This window comes from Ictidomys tridecemlineatus, chromosome 2, assembly GCF_052094955.1.
Source record: "Ictidomys tridecemlineatus isolate mIctTri1 chromosome 2, mIctTri1.hap1, whole genome shotgun sequence".
NCBI lineage: Eukaryota > Metazoa > Chordata > Mammalia > Rodentia > Sciuridae > Ictidomys > Ictidomys tridecemlineatus.
The window spans coordinates 42458557-42481256 of record NC_135478.1 but is presented as its reverse complement, the minus strand read 5'-3'; the positions used below and the strand labels follow the sequence as shown (position 1 = coordinate 42481256).

General features: G+C 40.8%; 1 protein-coding gene across 2 annotated transcripts in view; it reads right to left on the bottom strand.

The window, feature by feature from the left end:
• Rftn1 (raftlin, lipid raft linker 1) overlaps positions 1-22700 on the bottom strand; it is a 195489-nt gene that overhangs the window by 86390 nt on the left and 86399 nt on the right. For both annotated transcript variants that reach the window (XM_005317250.5, XM_040289832.2), the window contains one exon: positions 1202-1310. In XM_005317250.5, coding sequence (XP_005317307.2) covers positions 1202-1310 — 109 coding nt within the window. The remainder of the gene's footprint in view (positions 1-1201; positions 1311-22700) is intronic.

Below are 22700 nucleotides of genomic sequence, written 5' to 3'. Positions count from 1 at the left end.
ATCCACTTGCTCCTCAGCCCGGCTGCTTCCCTCCTGGCAATGCTCATCAGCAGGGTCCGTCTGCCCACTAAGACAATGCCAAGGAGGCACCACAGCTATTAGTTTGTTCTCTAAATCCTGGCCCAAAGTTCAAAGCCAATGCTATTAATGAATTCACTAACTGGCTGATTGGGCCTCAAACAAACAACATCTACCTGTACAGGGCACTGAATTGTCAATTACAGTCATGGACATTTTGGTCAGTGATAGACTACATATATCACTGTGGTACCAGAAGATGACAATGGAAAAACTCCTATTGCCTACAGATGCCATAGCCACCCTAACATCACAGAACCACACACTCCATGTTTGTGCCAGTGCTGGTATAAATAAACCTACTGCACTATCAGCCCTGTAGAAGTAAATCACATAAATATAAACAGTACATAAAATGGATAATAAATGACTATGTTACTGGTTCATTTAACAAACCATATTTTATCTTTATTTTATAGCGTACCCGTACCTCATTTACTTAGATAAAATTAAAAGTTTATTGTAAAATGTGTGCCATGTGATGCCTGCAGCAGACTCATGCTCCACGGTTTTTAAGAGGCCCTGTCGAGTTTCAGACCTGCACCATGCAGGTTAGTGTAAGCACACTCCATAATGTTTGCACAGTGAGAAATCTCCCAGTGACGCAGTTCTCAAACACATACCCATCATTAAGTGACTCACAGCTGAACTTTGGAAGACTGGGTAACGAAGGATAAACACTAAGGAAGTACTCAGCCCGGTTTTGGACAAGGACATTCTTTCTGCAGTAAATGTTGTACAGAAACTCAAGTGGACCCTGCAATTAGGCACAGAACCTCATATGGTATAAAGACAAGCTCAAAACTAGACACACTGCTGGGCGGATGAGAATTCCCTGCTTCAGGGAATGCTCCCTGATACAACTACAGGTCAGTGGCCATGAACTTTGGCATGTCCCCATACCAGCTGGGATGGAGGGGCAGCCACCTTTCCAGAGCAAACTACAGCCTGAACCATGTATGGGAGCAGAAGCTCCCTAGGAGCACTGGTCAGGGATCTAGGTCACAGCTCCCCGAAAGGTCTCTGGAGTGTGTCTGATCTTCCCCAAACATGCTCGCCTGACTGGTCACTCAGGCAGATGCTCTGTGAACCTGAGGGACTGAGTCCTGCCCACAGCACTCACCTTCTTAATAAACTCTGGGATGATTTTTTGGTCTGTCAAGTGGTCTAAGGAGGAACAGCAATCTAATTCCAAGATGTAACCTTCATTGTGAAGATCAGTCTTCTGAGATCTGAAAAGAGAAATACACAAAGACTAAGATGTTGCAGGATATATTTTGTTTGTTTGTTTTAAATCAGGGGGCCAGGCGCAGTGGCACATGCCCGTAATCCCAGCAACTCAGGAGGCTGAAGCAGGAGGATTTTGAGTTCAAAGCCAGCCTCGATAAAAGCAAAGCACTAAGCAACTCAGTGAGACCCTGTCTCTAAATAAAATACAAACTATAGGGCTGGAGATGTGGCTCAGTGCTCAAGTGCCCCTGGATTCAATCTCCTGTATTTCCCCCCCCACAGCCAAAAAAGAAATCACTGAATGTTTAGTGAAGACCCCCTTTTATTCCCAGAAAATAGCTAAAAAATAATTTATGGTCCACAACTCAAAGAATATATACAGTTCTATGACATAAGACGACCTCCAAGACATGGAAAACCTCACTACAGAATGGTAGGTTCAGTATAATATGGCTTATACAGTAAGTAACACACACAGACACTCCAGGAATATATGACCCATTGGATTCTCTTCCAGGGCACAGGAAAAGATCTAGTAAGACACACTCCAAGTCAATAACAGCAGTTACCTCCAGACATGGGGAGGGTCTAGTTAGGACCTAGGATTTGGGGTGGGATGGGGTGCCAATTCAAAGACATTTTAGTCATAAATTTCTACATTTTTTTCATTTTTTAAATTAGGAGAAAATAATCATATATTACTTTGAAAATTAATTTTAAAAAGACTTTGAAAAGGTTCAACCCCTACAGAGGGCAATCAGGCAACATCTCTCAAAATTAAAAAAATGCTTCAAAGAAAGACCATGAGGCAACTCAAGGTAGAAATTCTGGGACAAGTGACTGTGAAGGGTGGTGTGAAGTAAAGGCTTTTGGTTTGGGGAGAGGCTTGCCAGCATGCCCTGCCGTCTCCGCACACAGGGCTCCCCCCTGCCGTCTCCGCACACAGGGCTCCCCCCTGCATCCCCACCATGGAAACATGTACAGCTCACAGCCCAATCCTGTACACCATTCAGGAGAACCAGCAGCAAGCGGTCACTGAGGTGAGCCTCACTCTTCAGAGTCATCCCTTCTTAGGCTTCTAAATGACACCAATAGGGTAGGTCTGGGGAGCTTCTGGAAACCACACGGTTGTGGGAAATTGAAGGGGATTCCACTGGTCCAACCAGAACAAAGAGGGGCAGTTAGAGATCAACACAACACACCCTGTCCTCCAGAAGGCTGGAGACCAGGGCTCTGGGCTCCCCTTGCAGGGCTAACACCACATACACAGCCACTCTGCCCTGGTAGAGGAGTGAGCAGGGGCCTCCCGGCCACCTCCGCTCCACAGAAAAGGGGCCCCTGCCACTCCTGGTCAGACAATTCTTCACACTGCACTTCTGAGACACAGACATCTCACCAGTTTCTGAATGCGGATTTTTACGATTTTTTTAAATGAATTTCCAAGATTCTTATGTAGCATTAAAAGCAATTTATGCTACCATTAACCATCTGGGTATGATTTACATGAAATTTAAAAATGAAAAAAAATGAAAGAGGATTTGCTTTTCCGCAGGTGTGCAACCGTGGCTCGGTAAGCAAACTTCAATAGCATATTTTTTTAAATTTTTCCTTCTAACGTATCCTTTCTGGGGTATAGTAATGAGGTGCATATGTTTGAAATGTAAAAGAATAAATGATTTTAAACTGGTTAACCTGGAATAAACTAATTCTAACACAATAATTCAATTCTGAACCCTAGCCTTCTTGCCTTAATACTTGGTCAGAGGCTAGACTCCTGTTTTAGATCTTCTAAGAGGGAGAAATGAGGATAAGAGTCCAGACTTTAAAAGAGAACACTTAGCCAAGACTTGATGTCATATGTATCATATGGGGGTCTCAAACAACAAAGACTGGGATAGGGCTGGGAGTTCTCAATGTAAAATCTGAGGTGTTCTGTCACATGGAGACTAGAGTCAGACTCTACAATGTGATAAATATCCACTGAGATTTTAAATGATTAGATTGAATATTTTTAATCATTTTAAAGCCAGTCCATACACTGGGATGTGGCTCATGCCTATAATCCCAGCAACTGGGGAGGCTGAGGCAAAAGGATCATAAGTTTGAGGTCAGCTTGGACAACTTAGTGAGATTCTATCTCAACATAAAAAAAAAAAATAAGAAGAGCTGGGGATGTGGCTCAGTGGTAGAGCACCCTCACCGCACGCCAGCTTCACTTCCTGGTAACACACACACACAAAAAAAATAAGTCAGTGCCATATCAACTCAACAAAACAATCATAAAACAACTGGAGAGACGATGAGTCTCTCTGTAAGCAACCCATAACCCAGATTCATATGGTATGATCTTTAGCCCAGGAGAAGTTAATAGCTACTATCTTTGGTTCTGGAAAAAGTTCTATAACAATAAAGTCAGCTCTGGCTCATGTCACAAAATAATCACCACAGTCATATCTGAACTGAAGGAGGATGAGGATCAACAAGAATAGAAATTACAAATTTTCTACATGTACTCTGAATAGATTATATCTCAGCAGATGGTTTCTTGGAAAAGCAAACCCAGTGCACACTGGAAGAACATTATGAGCAACTGGTAAGCCTTCCCTTACCTTTAGGAATTTGCACCTCAATTTGAAATAAAAGGATGATGACACCGAGGAAGAGGTGGTAAGGGTCACTGAATCCTCTGAGGACAGACACCAGCTGCCCTGGAAGTCTGTGCTTCATGAGGGTACAGCTATGGCCCAGGAGGGGCGAGAGCTGGGTAGAGGGTCGCAGTCACACAAACACCCTCTCTCCCTGCCACTAACTCTATAGGAGGATCCACTAGCAAAGCTTGCCTACAGGGCTCCTGGGCACCAGGTGGGGAGGTAATGTGGTTGCCAAGGTACACACTTCCTAAGGCGACCCCTGCAATGGTCCTCACCTCCTTGAGTCCACACCTTTGAGCATTCCCCTCCCCTGAGTGGGCACAAGACCCAGGACTTGCTCATACTCAGTGGCACAGGGTAAGGAGATGGGATGCCACTCCTCTGGCCACATTCTATTCTAAGACTCCACTTTGCAGGCTAGAGCTAGAGATTCCCCTAGCTGCCCTGAAGGAGGACACTGTCATGTTGTGAGAGGTCACATGGCAAGGAACTGTGGGTAGCCCCTGGCCCATAACTGCAAGAATACAGGATCTCAGTTCCATAACTATAAGGAAATAAACTGTCAGCAACCCTTCCAGGGAGCTTGGAAGTGGATCATCACCCAGTTAGGCTATCTAAATAGTGAGATAATCAATGCATTTGTTTTGAGCCCCTAGGTATGGCAAGAATGCACTTCAGAGCACAGAAAACTAATATTGTTCCTGAGGCGGAGGACTTGGCAATGCTGTGCTCAGAATGGGCCTCTCACTGATGGACACTTAGACCCACAAGATCCAGCTAGACACCCGAGAGCAGGAGCCACCTGGGGCAGAGAAACGAACATCTCCTAGAAGTGGCCTCCAGGGGCCAAGGCGTGGCCATCCAAGGAACCACCACAGAAGGGAAGAGAGACTGTGAAGTCAATTAAGTTTCTAAGGAAGAAGAGCTAACCTGAAACTCCCAGCTGAGCAGGTTCCTGCTACCTCCCACAGGGAAGGAGAAATGCCAGTTATGTTGCCCTTATACCATTGTATCATTTCTGTTTTAGCCAGCTATTCTACTACTGTGACCAAAAGACCCGACAAAACAATTAGAGAAGGAAAAGGTTATTTGGGGGCTCACAGTTTCAGCGGTCTCAGAGCACAGATAGACGGCACTATTGCTCTGGGCCCGAGACAAGGCAAAAACATCACAGCGGAAAAGTGTGACAGAGGCAAGTAGCTCAGGATACAGCAACTAGGAAGCCGAGAGAGAGACAGCTCCCCTTACCAGAGACAAAATATATACCCCAAAGCATGCCCCCAATGACCTACCTCCTCCAGGTACCCCATACCTGTCTACAGTTATCACTCAGTTAACACCTGTCCAGGGAGTAATCCACTGATTAGGTCAAGGCTCTCTTAACCCAACCTGAACTTTCTTGCATTACCTCACACACATGCTTTTTGGGGGATACCTCAGAGCTAAATCATAAGAATCCTAGAAAAAGATATGGGAAGCCACCATACTTCCTCTGCATTGAGGCCCAGATGGCCCCCACTTCTGGCAAGGACAGAGATAACTGGGTTAAAACAGTAAGAAAAAGGAAGGACACAGAACACATTTCTAGAGATGCAGGACTGACTACCAGCAAAACTCCCTCAAGTCTACCTTGTCTGAAATTTAACACCAATGGTCTCCAATTAAATAAAGGTGCTCTGAGGACAGCCTGGCTAACAGTAAAATGTACTGCCTCACTACTCCTCAGCCCCAATTTGGTAAATCCCACCAGATTTATTAGTTGGAGGCTGCAGGTTCTGGGGCTAACTAGACGAGGGTCATTTGCCAGTGGTGAGCCTCCAGGTAACTTACCAGGCTGCAATGTCCTTCACCCTGGGAATGTTGTGAGCTGCTCTCTCTCAGCCCATGAGGAACTAGATACTGTAGACCTACAGGCCATGGGGAAGACGGAATGATGGGAAGCCCTGAAGGGTATTTAAGTACAATAAGCTGAGTTTTTAAAAGCTCTCTCTGGCTGTGGGCAGGGAGACAAGAGACCACCTCAGGGGTCCAGAGCAGAGAAGACAGTGGCTCAGAGTGGACTGGCTAGAATCTGGCTACATTTTCAAGTTAGAATCTTCATAATTTCTCTGTGGAGAGGTTTTAGGGGGTGAAAGGAAGAAAGCTAATGATCCCAAGGGTCCTTGCCCTAGGAACTGGAGAATAGATGAAATTGCCACACTATAAGGGGGAAAGCTTAGGGGGCCCAGGCTTGGAGTGGTGGCAATCGCTAATTCAGGTTCAGAGGTGTTGACATTGACCTAGCCAGCTGACATTCCAGTGGAGACGTGGTGTGCAGCTGAAAGTCTTTCAAATCTGGACTTCAACAGAGATGACCAGAGATAAAAACTTGGGAGTCAACAGCTTACAGGGGGCCTTTAAAGCATGAAACTGGATGAGATCTTTGTTAATAAGAATCCAGGACTGAGTTTTGAGACCATGTACCAAGAAGAGGTGAAGGAGAAAAGAGGAGGAAACAGCAGAGAGAACAAGGAGGGGTAACTAGGAAAAAAGGAAGAAAAGGAAGAGGGTATATTATCCTTGAAGTTAATTCAAGGAAGTGTGCTCCAGAGGAGGGCATGAGCCACCCTGTCTATTGCTTCTATTAACAAACTTATAATGCCCTCTCCAACTTATCTTCTTGAAATCCCAATAGAGACACATCCTATGGAAGCAAGTATAAAGAAATTTGTTCACTATGTGATTATCCTGTTAAGTGGGCAGACTGTCAAATTTATATGTCCTTTTGGTTCAGAATAGCTCGGGTCTGTGACATCTCTCAGAAACAACATCTCTTATTTCAGGGGACCCCACCTGTCCACAGTACGGGGGAGCTGAGGGGGTCTAATCTCAAACATTGCAATGGGATTTCCTGAAAGAATAAAAGGATATTACTGAGCAGAGATGCATCGTCTCAAATACCAAGAATGAAGATGAAATAAATTCAAATTCTTAAGAGTGTAGCAACGTGGTGTTCACAGGCACTGAACCACGGGGACTCTGACTGCTGGAGACAACAGGGATGCAGCTAAGACATGAGAGCCAAGTTTTGTTTTTTTTTTAATTTTTTTTTTAAGTTGTAGATGGACACAAGACCTTTATTTTATTTTTATGTAGTGCTGAGGATCGAACCCAGGGCTTTCCACCTGTGAGGCGAATGTTCTACCACTGAACCCCAGCCCCAGCCCCCAGTTAAGTTTTTAAGAAGCCATCAAGCAACTAAATGCAGTGTAGTACCTTGGATTGGATCCCGGAAATGAAAACAGACATTAATAGAAAAACTGATGAAATCCAAATAAAATCTGTAGTTTAATTAGCAGTAATGTACCAGTGTCAATTTTTCAGTTTGACAAATGTACTATGGTAACACAGGATATTAATAGATGGGAAACTTGGTGAAGGGAATATGAGAATTCTCTATAATATCTGTATCTTTTTTGTTAAATCTACAATTATTCCTAGACTGGCTGTGTTATATCCATCACTCTCAGGATATTTTCCTTGGGAAATAATAGGAAGAGTCCTTGGAAAAGGGAAAACAGAAAAATTGACTTACAGAGACCAGGAATGAAACTCTTCCACCTTCAGAGGAAAACAAACCTTCAAGTCAAAGGACCAGAGAGAGATGAAACCTGAGGATAAGGTGTATGCTTCTTTCACTCAGAAAAACTCACAAGTACTATTCAACTTCTTGCTTTCCTCCCGTTTTATTTTTTTAGGTGGTAAAATATGCATCACGTTTACCACTGTAATCATTTTAAAGTATATAACAGTGTCAAAGTACATATACAATATTGTGCAAACCACAACCACTATCCATCTCCAGAACTCTGATCATCCCAAACCATCCTCATTTCTTGGACACACATAACTAGGACTTGGACCAAAACAGAATGTCAACAGTAAAAAAAAATAATAAAAAAAGAAGATTAAGCACATGCTCCACATGCTTGTTAAATAAACACATAAAAGTAGTTTTATACACTGAGCATGTATACACAAATCTTTTCTAACTGCAAGGTAGGAGGCCAAGAGCCCTTGTGCCCACATGCTGAAGTATCTCAAATGTCAACTCCACTAGCCACAGATGTCAGATTGTTTAAGAGCACGATAGGAGACCACCTCCGCTGTGTCACGCTGACCTCGTTACTCAGACACAAACACAACTGAAATAAAAACTGCACGAGCTCAGATCCCAACCTGGAGATCCTCCCTGATCACAACTGTCACTTCTGCTAAAGGTTGTGTGGTCATTCCCCAGGCAGCCAGATGGTCCCACAAGCTTGGCAAATACAAAGATCCACAGGCAAGAATGAAAGAATGTATGTATGCATGTACGTCCCCATGTACACAGACATACAACACACCTACACATACTTTGTTCTGATGAAAATATAGCAAAGTCCACCAAGAAATATGTTCTCTCCTATCTATTTTTTTTTCCTAGAGACTTATTGGACAACTCCCTCTCACATTCCCACTTCTGAGAGCAATAGGTCCCATGACAGAAGTCCAAGCACAAGTTTGGTGACACATGGTGGGCACAGGCATGGTGCTAGGGAGAGCCATGGTTTGGATGAGTTGTAGCATATCCCCAGAGGATTTATATATTGGATGCTTGGACCCCAGCTTGGTCATGTGAGAGGTGGTAGAAACTAAGAGGTGGGGTCCAGTAGGGAGAGGCTCTGCTCTCAAAAAAAAAAAAAAAGATAAAGATAAAAGAAAGAAAGACAGCAAGACAGGTCCCTGCTGGCTCTCTTGCTCCTTGTTTCACCTTGTCTCTCACACCTTCTAGGATGCTATTTGCCATGCTGTTTGGTCTTAACCTCCAAAACTGAGCTAAGTAAATCTCTTTCCTTTATAAGGTACTCAACTATTTTGTTATGGCAACACAAAACAGACCAATACAAGAGGACAACAGAAAAACCATTAAACTGAGCAATTTAAATTAATAATGTGAAGACAGAACCTACAGGATCTTTGCTAGCTATTCTTCTGACAGAAGATAAATATTCAAAATATAAAGAACTCAAACTTAACACTCCAAAAATAACCAAATTAGTAAATGGGAAAATGAATTACATAGTTCTTAGAAGAAATACAAATAGTTCACAAATGTATAAAAAAATGTTTAAATCATTAGCAATTAGGGAAATGCAAATCAAAACTACACTGAGGCAAAGGGTGTGGTGGCACACACCTGAATCCCAGCGGCTTGAGAGGCCAAGACGGGAGGATCATGAGTTCAAAGCCAGCAATGTGAGGCACTAAGGAACTCAGTGAGATTCTGTCTCAAAATACAAAATAGGGCTGGGGATGTGGCTCAGTGGTCAAGTGCCCCTGGTTCAATTCCTAGTACCAAAACAAAATTACACTGAGATTTCACTTCATACCAGTCAAAATGTCAGTCACCAAGAATACAAACAGTAATAAATACGGGGAAGGATGAGAAAAAGGAACACTTTTACACTGATGATGGGATTGTAAATTAGTACAGTCACTATAGAAATTAGCATGGAGATTCCTCAAGACTAAACATGGAGCCACCATATGACCCAGCTACACCACCCCTCAATATTCATCCTAAAAAATTAAAGTCATCACCCTATAGTGATAATTGCATACCCAGGTTTATAGCAGCACAATTCATAATAGCTGAATGTGGAACCAGCCTAGGTGTCTGTCAACGAATGAATGGTAAAGAAAATGTGATAGGGCTGGGAGGTGGAGCGCTTGCCTAGCAAGTGGGAGGCAAACTCAGCAGGTCAAGGGTCATGTTTCTCGCCCCCATATATGGAAGGCTAGAGAAGAAAGGTAGCAGAGGGATATCTCCTAAAAATAGAAGGGAGATGAGTAGAGGAAAGGGACCAGGAGGAAGTAAGAGGAAAGGGAGGAGGAAAAATATTTTCCAAATTACATTGTTATATCATGTGCAATGAATTCCACCATTATGTATAACTCTAATGTACCAATAAAAAATATGAGGAAAGAAAAAATTATCAGAATAAGTACAACTTAGGGAAAGGAATAAAGGCATTAAACACAATTTAAAATTCTTTTGAAAGAGAATATAATCTGTAGGATTTCATGTCAGATTTTTAAAATTGCTTTTATTTAGTGATTCTTACTAACTTAACCAAATGTATTCATTTTTATCCCTATCTTTCAATTTCAACTCATAGTGAGCTCTGGAGTAGTTTTTTTCAGACAGTGTTTTTTGATGACTTTTTTCTCTGCCTCTAAGACATAATAATGTCTTTTTTTTTCCTCCTTACCTTGCTAACTCTTTCCTTCTTTTTTCCTTCCTTAACCAGCCTTTAAATGTTGAGATCTTAGCTCAACCCCAGGTTTTGTTTGCTTTCCATTCTACATTTCTTACCCAGGTGATCTGATCCATGACTCAGTATTAAGTACCTATTTTGCTTTCTGTGCTATATATTTTGCTCTAAACCAGATCCTTTGAGTGGCATATCTGATTCTTTTTTTTTTGGGGGGGGGTACTGAGGATCGAACCCAGGGGCACTGAGCCACATCCCCAGCCCTTTTTTATATTTTATTTAGAGACAGGATCTCTCTGAGTTGCTGGGGGCCCAAGTTGCTGAGGCTGGCTTTGAACTTGTGATCCTCCTGCCTCAGCCTTCTTAGCCTCTGTAATTATAGGAATATACCACTATGCCCAGCTGATTCCTTTTCTTAAAGTCTCCAAGGTACCTCAGGCTGATTATATCTAAAATCGAACATATAATGTTTCAAGCCTAGTTCTTTCATTGAATTCCCTTTCTCAATGAATTGTGCTATCTCTCAAACATTTGCACAAGTCAATAAAGCAATGATTCCTCAAACCTCTTGTCTTCAATGGTGTCTAATCCATCACCAAGTCATGTTGATTTCACTTCCAAACATTTCTGGAATCAACTTGTTCTCTCCATCTTCACCAAAACTTTAGGCCAACAGACTACTGCCACCTGCTAGAATACTGAAGTCCAAAGTAACTTAAAAGGTATTGTGAGTACCCCACAGACTGCTACTATTCAAATTTAACCAGAGTGATATTTTTAAACTTCGATTAGATCTTGTCACAACAACTGCTTTTTCCTAGAAGATAGAAATACAATTGATTTTTTTGGTATTGACTTTGTATTCTGTGGCTTTCCCAAATTCAAGGTCAAATGCCTTTTGTAGATTCTGGGCAACTTTCTATGTCTATGAGAAAAAGATAATTTTTTCCTTATCAAAAACAAAAACTGAGCAGTTTATGCCCTAGCCATTACTAGGAATTCTAGGCCAGGGTTGCCAAATCTTCTAATGTTTTAAAAGAAGTAATTTAATTGTGTGTTTTTATCTAGGATATAACTGTCAAATTTTGGCTCCAAACTGGTTTTTGTGATTTTGTTTGTTTGGTTTTTTTGGTAGTATGTAGCTTAATGTCTTTGGGACTGAATTTGTCCTTTTGACACCAGACTGTGGCCTCTGGGTTACAAATACAAAAGTTCAATGTGAGCCACAGAAGGCTGAATGCCAGGGCAAGGATAACAGTAAACAGATTATCTAATTGTACCATAATCAAAATAACTAACCCATAAACCTAACGCAGAGATATCATCCATTGTAATGAGTCAGCAGGGTTTTCCCTCAGAGAGAAGACAATGACCAGTACATTTACACAGCCCCCAACTCCACTTTCCATAGCTGGGGCATAACTTTCCCTAAACCATTAACAATACACACTTCCAAGAAAATACTATTAACATGTATGAGTGTGTTAAACATCCCAAATTATAGGAAGCGTGACAAAGTGCCAACTTGTAAGTCGAATACATGTTTTGATCTCATGGGCAGATCATATCTAAAGCTAATAAAAAGCAAATGCCTGTCAAAAAACTATTATAAACTATTCCTTTAAATAATAAGCACGTGACTAAAAACTATCATACACATTACTTTTAAATAATAAACATGTAATAAGTCTCACTTCAACACATAAATCCCTTAACTCACTTCAAAGACCATGAGTTTAAACAATGTCTTCTTTTTCCAGGACTCTAAGCAAGGCTTAAATTTCACTCATAAAAAAGAAAAAAGAATGTATAGTTCATCAACAGGGTTATTTTTGCTTCATTTAGAAATAATCATAAGAAATGTGACAAACACTAAAACTTAAGTTACTGGGCACTTCTCCAACCAAGAAAAAAAGTTACTAAATGTCAGTTGATAGAAAAAAATTTTTTTTTCTTTTATCTCTGAGAAACAGGAAGAAATTCTAAGCTGTATTCTTCCTCCAAAGCAACCTGGGTTCAAATAGAATGATAGATTTAAAAAAAAAAAGGGATAGCAGGGAAAGAAATTAGCTTATAGATCTGAAAGAGATTCGTCAATGAAAGAAAGAGACTATATTTTCATGAACTTATGTTAGTAGCAGCAGTAAAAATATACTTATTCATTCATCTATCCACCAGTCGCTAGATCACCAACCACACATGAGAAATTGAAGGCACCGATTTAGATCCTGCCCTCAAGAAGCTTACAGTCCATAAGGAAAGATAAACTATATGTGAACAAAAATGCTACGAGACTTCAGTCATTTCTGATATCAAGGACCAGGGAATTTTTTTTTAAAGTAAGGAACATGTGAACTGTTTCTTTGAGGCTCTGTGGAAATTAGACATGGGGCAATAACTACCTAGATTTTCTAGGCACTGAGAACAGAAATTAGCAAAGATCTAGATGGAAAAGAAGCATGAATTATATGATGGAAATAATTCCAGTTTAGAAAAAGGTGTATGAAGGTGGGGCTGCTTGTTACTCAGCTGAATCAATGTCATGAACTAATAATTGCATGGATGAATTCACTGTTAAGAATGAACCCGGGATGAAGGGCTCTGCAGTGGGAAACAAAGATTCGAGGAAAAGATGGGACTCACCTTAATTCTGGTAAAGGTGAGTCATGAGTGCTGTTAGAAGATACCAAGACACAGATTTTAGATGATTAAGTAGGTGACATCAAGTATGATGTAGGAAGAGGGAATAATGTTATAGGAGGGCAGGGCTTCAAGGTGAGCCAAGATTCTTGTAGAGGGTATAGCTGGATAGGAGAGAGATGAGGGATATTTCTCATCCCTACAGTTGGGTTGGTCATTGTGGAAAGGGGAATAAATGGGTGTTTGCCTTGATATTTTTAGTACAATGAGGAAGAGATTTCCCAGAATTTTTAATGACCACTCTTAAAAAAAAAAATGAACCTACAAAAATAAAATGAGGCTGCTGGAGTCGAAAGTTTCCCTTGATTGTGAAACTTAAGAAATACTCGAGGGGGAAAAAAAAGAAGTCAAGTAAACAAATCCAAGTGACTCTTTAAATAAAGCATCTACTATGGAGTCCATTGGGTGGGGGGGTTCAGAGGAGGGAGTGGGAAGGAGGAGAATTAAGGCATCCATGATGGATCACAGTGCTTTCCTCCCATTTTCCCTTCCTCTTTCACCAACAACACTTACCACTTCTGTTGAAAGGGTTTGGTATCTACCAGAGCATCTGGAAATAGGGGGAAAGGTTAGGCAACGGATGCCCTCACCACTCCCTCAGGGAGCCCATCACAGTCTGTCACCAGGAGCTTCTAACTATCCAACACTACTACTTACGCTAGAGCAATCTTGCCACATCCTGTCTCGATGCTTACCGTTAGGGCTGGCTCCCTGGTGATAAATCAAGCAACTGTGCGTGACACAGAGTTCACCACTAGCCTTACAAAGCCAAGAGAAAAAACAAACACACTTAAACTCAATGCTCCACGTATAACATAGCTGTGAAAGAATTTTAATCCATACCAAGCTGGGCTCCAGGAAAGAGGAGCTAGGTGCCAGAGAATGGGACTTTGGACACAGTCCTGATCTCCTGTAGGCTACTCCTTTACTTTGAAAGGAGTAGAAAGAACTAGCATGAATAATAATACAAAATTAATATTTTATCACAAACAGAACACTAAATAAAAGCATGCCTCTTCCTAACATTTGCTGATTCAGAAAAAGTCACATATCTGCAAATAAAAACAATGATAGCTACACTTGAACGGTCTTCAAAAGACTCTCATGGGCTGTGACCAGTTGCGTGACAGGAAGTCTCTTCTCTAGTTGCATTACTGCATGTGTTCTAAATTCAAGTTTGCTTACTGTTTCTTTTCTAGATCTTCCTGCCTACACCATCTGACTGTTAGGTGACTGAAACGTTCTACCTTTGTGCTGTCTGAACAAGAAGCATTTAGTTATTTGGACACCTGAAATGAGGCTAGTGCAACTGAGGAAGTGAATTTTTTTTTAAATTTTATTTTATTCAAGTGTAATGAATTTAAATGTATGTGGTTGCTCTTAAAGAGTAGCCACAATATAGGAAAGCAGAGCTTAACTCTATTCTCAAACTTTAATGTATCCACTGATCATGGAATCTTCTTAAAATGCGCATCCTGATTCCAGGTCTGGGAGCAGGGCTGAGGGTCTGCACCCACTTCTAAGGAGCTTCTGGGCAACGCTGATGTTGCTGGTCCAGGGACCACACTTTGAGTAGCAAAGATCTGTTTCAGGAGTGACCAGTGTGGCCTAGAAGTTGCTTGAATCAATTATCTCCAAAAATTTTCTTTTAAAAACACACTATCAGAGAAAAAAAATCCTGAGTGTGACTATACTAACACCTAACAACTTACATATGCTATAAAGCATACACAAAGCAAAAGAAAAAAAAAGCTGATGAGAAGCAGATAAAATACGCTTTATCTATAAATGATCACAAGAAGTTCATAATATGTAATATCTTAAAGCCTAATGTCCACTTGAAATGAGATTCATTGTTAATATTCGTATATCCACACTTCACAGAGTCTTCTTGATAATCCTAAATTTCTTCAAGTTAGCTCTGAATAGATAGCATTAGTCTAAAGCATCAGAGTCTAACAAAATTCTTGCAAACAGTAAGAAGAGTCAAGTAGGTATTTGGGGGGGAAGGGAAAGAGGGATGTATTCTCTTTAACCTGAAATCACCCGACAGAACATTAAAACCATGAGTATGTTTCATGAGGTTTAAACACTATAGAAAACAATCCATAAACCCACTTTGCTGAGATCCTAATTGAAAGCATCCTTCTGAACCCAGCCTTATCCTAGGATGCTGCCTGATCCCTACAGAGCAGGTGATCTCTGACCAAAGCTCTAAAATAAAGTTCAATATAATTGTTGGAAGTAAATTTTATGTTCTTGAAAATACATGGTGGAAATTATTCTCAAATTAGTATGTTAATATAAATTATAATTTCAAAAGATTTTCCTATGAACTGGAGAAGACCACTTTAGGCTTTATATGGTTAAAAAAAGAAAAATTACTATACACAAGTTGCCAAGGTTCTGTAGAACAGTGCTCTATCACCAGATACACCACAAATTATAGTCAGAGTAGTGTGACATAGGGTCTGGGGTGTAGCTCATTGATAGAGCACGTGCTTAGCAAGGACAAGGCCCTGGATTCCATTCCCAGGGTGTGCACACTACACACAGTGTGGTAATAGTGCAATAATCAGTAAATACAGCAAAGCAACAATTAAGAATCAGAGCTGGGCATATATGGAGATCCTCACTCCACAGATGCGGCCAAGTTAGGATAACCTAAGAAATTCTGTTGGCAAAGTTGGCTAGAGGAAAATGCTTAAACCCTCTCTGCCTCTCACCCAGTGGTTTCCCAACTGGGACAGTTTTATTCATTAGCAGACATGTGGCAGTCTCTGGAGATCTGGGGATGTCACAACGGTGGGGATACGGTGTTTCCAACCAGCACCTAGCTGATAGATGCTCAGAATGCAGCTAAATATCCTTCACTGCAATTTTCTGGTCTAAAACGTCAACAATAGAATAAGGTTGCGAAATTCTATACTAACCTTTAGCCTAATCCCACCCTACCCACCAATGGTTTAAAAAAAAAATTAAAGAGGAGTATTAGAAGTAGACAGATTCCAAAGTGAACCCTCATTCCTCCACTCATGATGTGTGTAGACTTTGACCTGGGCAAACCACTTGAAGGCTCATTTCTTTATTTTTGGCTTCAAGAGTAAAGATAACATGCATGACGAAGCAATGAGCAAAGACTCGGGCCCGCCACAGCAATAATAAACAATTGCTATTGCAATTATTACCCAAAACAACAAATCCCACTAAGCATCACCTACAAACATGAATGTTCTTCACAAGAAGGTTTTTGTTGTTGTTTTTCCTAGTGAGATCCAGGGTTTTTGCCAGCAATCTTGGGGACTTAAGCTATACAAGTTTGAGAATGAACATTTCAAGGACACAAGTTAGGTACATTATAAATCCCTGGGGTGGGAAACGTGTCTACTCATTCTCTAACAAAGGCTACTCTTTTAGAGGACACACAACAGACACCTAATAAACACATTTCAATTTTTGAAAGAACAGAGAAAAAATAATGCACTCATGGCCCTAGAGCCATCATTTTCAGACACTGATAAGCCCCAACCTGCATGCTGAATGGAGCCACCCTGGAAGCTCCAAATGGTCTGTAGTGGCAGCCCTATGTCCAAACCAGTCTGAGGATTAACCAGGCCTCTGATCCTAAGGCCCAGTCACGGCAAAGTCTAGAGAACCCTTGGAATTCTCTGAGGACTTTCCACTAAGTTCCAGGTTCTGTACCATGAACTTCAAGATGGACTGAAGCCCTAAAGTCACTGCACACCTCTCCCCCCCTCACACACACAAATACTTCAGTACTGGTAAGTCTTGATAACTTCTTCAGCCTCACTTTCCCAGGATATAAAGTGGGACACGGGAGATAAAGGAAGATAACAAAACCTTTCAGCTACAAAATAGCACAAGTGTAAAAACTCTGATGAACGCACAATGTTTTCAACAAATATTAACAAAAACAACCATCAGTGAGGACATAGTGAGAATTAATTATAATACTTACCACACACACAAATGAAGCAAAGTGCTCTCAGACCCTCAGAAACAGGTGTTGTATGAATACAAGCTACTAATTTGGTGTTTAAAGTCTTTGTAGCCATTTTAAGTTCCAACTCAGGGTCGATGAATAGGAAGCAAATGAAATGATGTACTCTGCTAATTCATATTTATAGCATTCACCTCTTTGTAAAAAAAATGGTTCCATCTTTCAACCATTTAAAATATTATAGAAAACAGTTGGGTAGATTATAGAGATGATCATTATATCAAAATCTCAAGAACATTTAAGTCACTAATGTCTTTCTATGCCTGTGAAAGTTATTTCTCACCTGCTTCTGCATTCATATCCAAAAATGTAAAATTCAATTAGTACTAGTCTTTTCTAATTATCATAACCAATCATGTCCATTATATCTCTTTCAGTTTAAAAAACACACAATCCAAGTGTTTAATTGACGAAAATTTTTCTTTTTAAAGAATGTCGAAGATTTAGAAAATCCGAGTTCCTAAATTTAATATGGAGTAGACTATAAATCCAGAAATCTAACACTTTGGTAAAGTTATTTGCAACTAAATTACCTACTCTGCATGCAGATGGCCCTCAAAATGGTATCTAAGTGTCCCTATGGTACACCTGCAATGCCACAGAATAAATCTTCCTTGAGAGTCTGTTTTTATTTCAAGATGGTATACACATGCAGGAGGAGAGGGCTTTTATTTATTTTATTTAAAAACAAATACACATACTTTAGGGTTCTATGGTATTCGCCTAAGTTTTAAGATCTACAGGAAATTTCAAAGAAATTTAGAGCTTGTGTTTGTGTGGAGGTTACCATCTGGAGGTTCCCAGTCACCCCAAAATACTTCTTGGGAAAACTTAGAAATCACTAGTATGCCAATTCTTGCTCTCAGAGGAGACAAGAAATAAAATAAAAAATAAAATGTTGGGAAAGACACAGGCAATCAAAGCCAGCTATAAAACTGGGGGGAAATGAGCTTTCACACAAACTGAGCACGTTCCTCTTGCTCTCTCCACTGGGATGAAGGCAGACACTTTGGAGGAAGAGAATAAGAGTAAGTAGGCAAGCCATTTAGGGGTGTGGATTGGAAAAAGAGCTCTCCTTCCCCAGGAGAATGTGGTATTCCGCTGGCATATTAGATTGGAAAGTGCAAACACAATAATTAACAGTGAATCCTGAAACTTCAACACACCAGAAAAGGGTGTTACTCCAGAGCAAGGCAGGGAAATAGGAGGAATAAATTAAAGTAGCCTTGGTGGTGCTGGACAGCTCCTTGGGGGGTAAGGTGGCAGCCTAGAGAGCTAATCAAGTTCTCCACACACCTCGGGAAGCTTGGGAAAGCGATAAAGGATGATACCACTCCAGAAATGAGGGGCAGCTACCAGCAGGAGTGGGCGCCCTATCTATTTCTGAATCCAAAATAATGACCTCTGTGTTAAACAAGCACCTTCTTATTCCCTGTTCTGATTTAAGAGCAGAACTTCGAAACTCCCTCCCTGGATTTCTGCTCTCTGGGAAAATGCAGGCTGCTGCCGCCTCCCCATCACAGTAACACACGTCAATCACAGCTGAACCCAGCACTACTTTCCTTCCCCACCTGCTATTCCAACAATCAGCACGCCCCAGGGCTGATCCCTAGCCTCGTGTGTGAGCGTTTTCTAGGGCACACCCCCGTAGGCGCTTCCACCCCCTGTGTATTTTGCTTAATTATGAAACCTCTTTCTAGAAGCCCTATAATTCTCCCAAGAGTCAAAGTAATTGGTAAAAATTAGACATAAAGAGATACAAGTCCACTTAAAGAGGATACTTTTGACTGTAATTTTTAAAATAATTTTCTTTTTAGTTTCAATATAATTTTGTGCTTTCCCCAATTTCGCCCTTTTCAAATGCCAAAGAAAATGTTCGTGCTATCTTGTGGACTATAAAAAAAGGCAATGTAATGCATTTATACTTCACTTAAGGTCCACAAAGGGTTTCTTTTCTTTGAAGACCATCTTTTTTTTTTTTTTTTAAAGAGAAGAGTGAAAAATAACATACATATACTCCTGTGGCAAATCACTGTTTTTCTGGCAATGAAAGGATTGAGTGTGTGTGTGTGTGTGTGTGTATGTGTTCCATTACTCAGAGTCCATGCCGTGCAGCTGTATTATCAAGATGCACTTTTAGTATTGGTAAAAAAGTAAACCAAAGATGAAGCCATCTTGTAAAGAATGATTTTTTTTGAATTTTTTATTTTTTATTATGATTATTATTATTTTGGTGAACAACAATGCAGGATTCCATAGCATGGCTTTATCTGACTCTATCCAAGAAAATTCTGTCAAATAACATCCACTAGCATTCAAAGTAGTGATACTCCAAAGATGAAAGAAAGTTTAACAAGGACGAAAGGAGGTGGGCAGAAATTTAAAAAAAAAAAAAAAAAAGTAACAGAAGAGTCTGAGAAGTCCAGTGACTGCCAGTACAAAAGGGAGAACTGGCCATTCAAAAGATGTATGATTAACTCCAAAGTATCACACAGAAATCTCAGTGGTGGCATGATGGCAGCCAGTGGCATGGTTTGGGGATGCTGTTTTGAAAAAGTGAGGTCACATTTTTAAAAGAGAAGTTTTCACATAGAAGTCCAAGCTTCTGATTTTTTTTTCCTTATAAAAATACAAGATTTGGAAACGACAGGGCAGAACAAAGGCACTGGGTCTCCAATTCCTGAGAGCCCTTGCTCAACAAGCCCGGGCCTGTGGGCATCCGAGTTTGCAAGTCCAGTCATAGATCAAAGGCAGAGTCTTAAGGAATTTAGACTCCTTGCTCTATAAGGCGAAACAAGAGGTAATGTCTGACCACTCTTTAAGATTCGCTTTCCTGGAAATAAAACAGCCAAAAGCCAAAAGAATTTTCCCTCTGTGCATCACACGACACCGGGTGGCCAGAGCTGACTCATTCAGCAATCTGTGCTGCTCATAAGTACTTGGGAGTACAGCCTGCTGATGTGGTGTAAGAGGGAAAATTTCTCAGACTCTAAGCATATGGTCAATTTGGAACAAAGCAGTTCACTACAGCTCTCAGCAATCCTCTGTCTTTTCTAAGAATCCCTGGAGGAATCTGGAAGAGAGAGGACCCAGCAGCCTCGGCTATGTCAGCACATAGAGAAGTGGTCCCAGCCCTCATAGGCTTCCCAACAGCCTCACTCCCGATCCAGGCCCTAGTCCTCCCATACCTTTTCTCCCTATTGAGAATCCTAGACCCTGTGCTCCAGTCTCTCTGTGGTTCGTGTTCTGCTTTTCTAGGCTGCAGACCATCTTGGACGTCCCTCTGCCCAGGAAGCCCTTCCCACTACTTCTCTGTGCTCAAACTCACTCATCATTCCAGACTCAAAGCAAATGAAAGCCTCCTTTTGTAAAGCTCCCTTATTGTCAAATTCCTGTTAGAGAGGCAAACCAAGACCTTTAGACCAGCTGGGTAGTACATAACTTGTAGATGAAGTTTATGGCCCCCTGGGAGGTTTCTTGAGATCTCAGGGCTCCTTAGTCATCTTTGCACAGTAAAATTATATAACACATATTTATTTTAGAAAAATCCAACTTAAGAGGAGGAACATTTAACACTTAAAAGAGTATCAGTTATTCTACTCAACAGGAAAATGAGCCCCTGAATGGACTGCAAAAAGGATACACTTGTTGCCTATTCTTGCAGTTCTGTTTCCCACAGATATCTCACTTGGACAAGAATCCATCCTCACCCACCACCCCCAAAATCCCAATGAACACACCCAAACCAGTTTAGCTCTCCAATGGGTTCATCAATGGAAACGGTCATCTCATCTAGTCCTGAAGGTGAACATGGACTGGTCAGGTAGAAGGCTGCTACAGTATTACATTTCACGGGCACTCAAAAGACTTTCAAGGGCAATTTGGATTATATGCATTTTCTACCCCACTGCATTAGCTACAGCTCCTCTGTGTGCCCCACCCCTGGTCAAAAGGCACCTGATGATGTTCCTAAGTGACCTGGTCCCTGTGCCTTGGGAGGCATTAGCCCAGGAGACTTAGACCCAAGAGGCTTCAACCCCATTAGTGATGAAACACATGGAAACAACACCGAGTGAGCTCTAAACTAGCTGTGTGTGTGAACGACGACACAGGAGCATTACAAAGAATTTTGTACTTCTACCTACAACTGTAAAACAACCTAGAGTTGAATCAAACTCTTAAAAATTCAAAAGTGACATTTTAATAACTTCTCTCAGCTATCAAGTTGTGAGATCTTTAGCAACCACTTCTAAGGAAAACTACCCCCACCAAAATGAAGGATAACTTAATGACACTTAGAATTCAGAGTGAATTCAACCATACTGTCTGTTAAGAATCACTAAGTGATCCAAAGAGTTGAGGAAAGGAAGCAAAACTTTTTCTACTTATTTGTGAAGTATTTCACATATTCAGCTATTCATTCCTGAGTCAGTTTTCAAAGTAACTGACTTTGACTCAATGCAATGCACTGAAATCAAGAACAATTTATAGTTAGAAATGTAGTTTGGCCTGCCATCTGAAAATGAAATGGCAGTTATCAGAATTTTCAAAAAGAAAAGATCTGATAATTTTCCATGGATTCAAGTGAAATTTGTCAAAATGGTAGAGATTTCAGAGAAATGTTAGTGCTTTTGGAATGACTCATTAATCATTGAGCTAGATTATCAACGATGATCTCTAATTACCTTCACGCCATTAGAAAACATCATAAACTCTCCAACCCATGTTTATTTCGCCTATGTTTGACCAAAAGAAATACGGCCCAAGTTAAAAGCTCCCTCTTCCTTATACAGTCCTAGGTTTCCTTTCCCATGGGAGGTGACATCTCCTTTTCCCAAATTCCCACCACATGAAGCACACATGAGCTCCATGATATGCAAGTATTCTCAGATGGCAGGTGCCTCAAGGGCAGGCTCCACACCCAACTGAGCCATGCGCCTGCACTGCTACCTTCTCAAGTACAGCTCCTGGCCCGATACCTTAAAAAGGTTTCAGGCATACCTTGTTTTATTGCACTTTGAAGAATTTTTAAAATACAAATTGGAGGTTTGTGGCATCCCTAGTTGAGTACATGTATTGGTGCCATTTTCCTGACAGCTCAGCTAATCATCTTTTAGCAATAAGGTATTTTTAGTTAAGGTGTGTGCATTGATTTTTTAGATAAAATGCTATGGCACACTTAAGAGACTATAGTATAATCATAACTTTAAAAAAATTTTTTAATAGTTGTAGATGGACAGTAGCATGCCTTTCTCATTTTTTACGTGGGGCTAAGAATCGAACCCAGGCTCTCACACATGCTAGGCAAGTGCTCTGCCACTAAGCCACTAAGCCACAGTCCAATCCCTAAGCATAACTTTTATATGCACTGGGAAATAAAGTTTGTGTGACTAGCTTTATTGTGATATTTATGGCGGTCTGAAACCAAACCCACAATATCTCCAAGGTCTGCTTGTACAAGCTCAGTAGGCGTTCATGAATGAATGAATAAGGGAATAAATGAAGATTATTAAATGTTCTTTTCCTTGGTATTGCTAAACACTCCAAAGTGCAGTTATTTGCTAAAATCTTTTGCATTCACCTTTCATACACAATAGATTGATAGCCAAGTTTCAAGTAGTCATTCCATGGCGATTCTTGGTAACAAATTTCCTTTGAACAGATAGTACGGTAGAGTTTAGCTAGATCTCTTTCAACATGCCCTACTTGGAAAATGTTAACCAG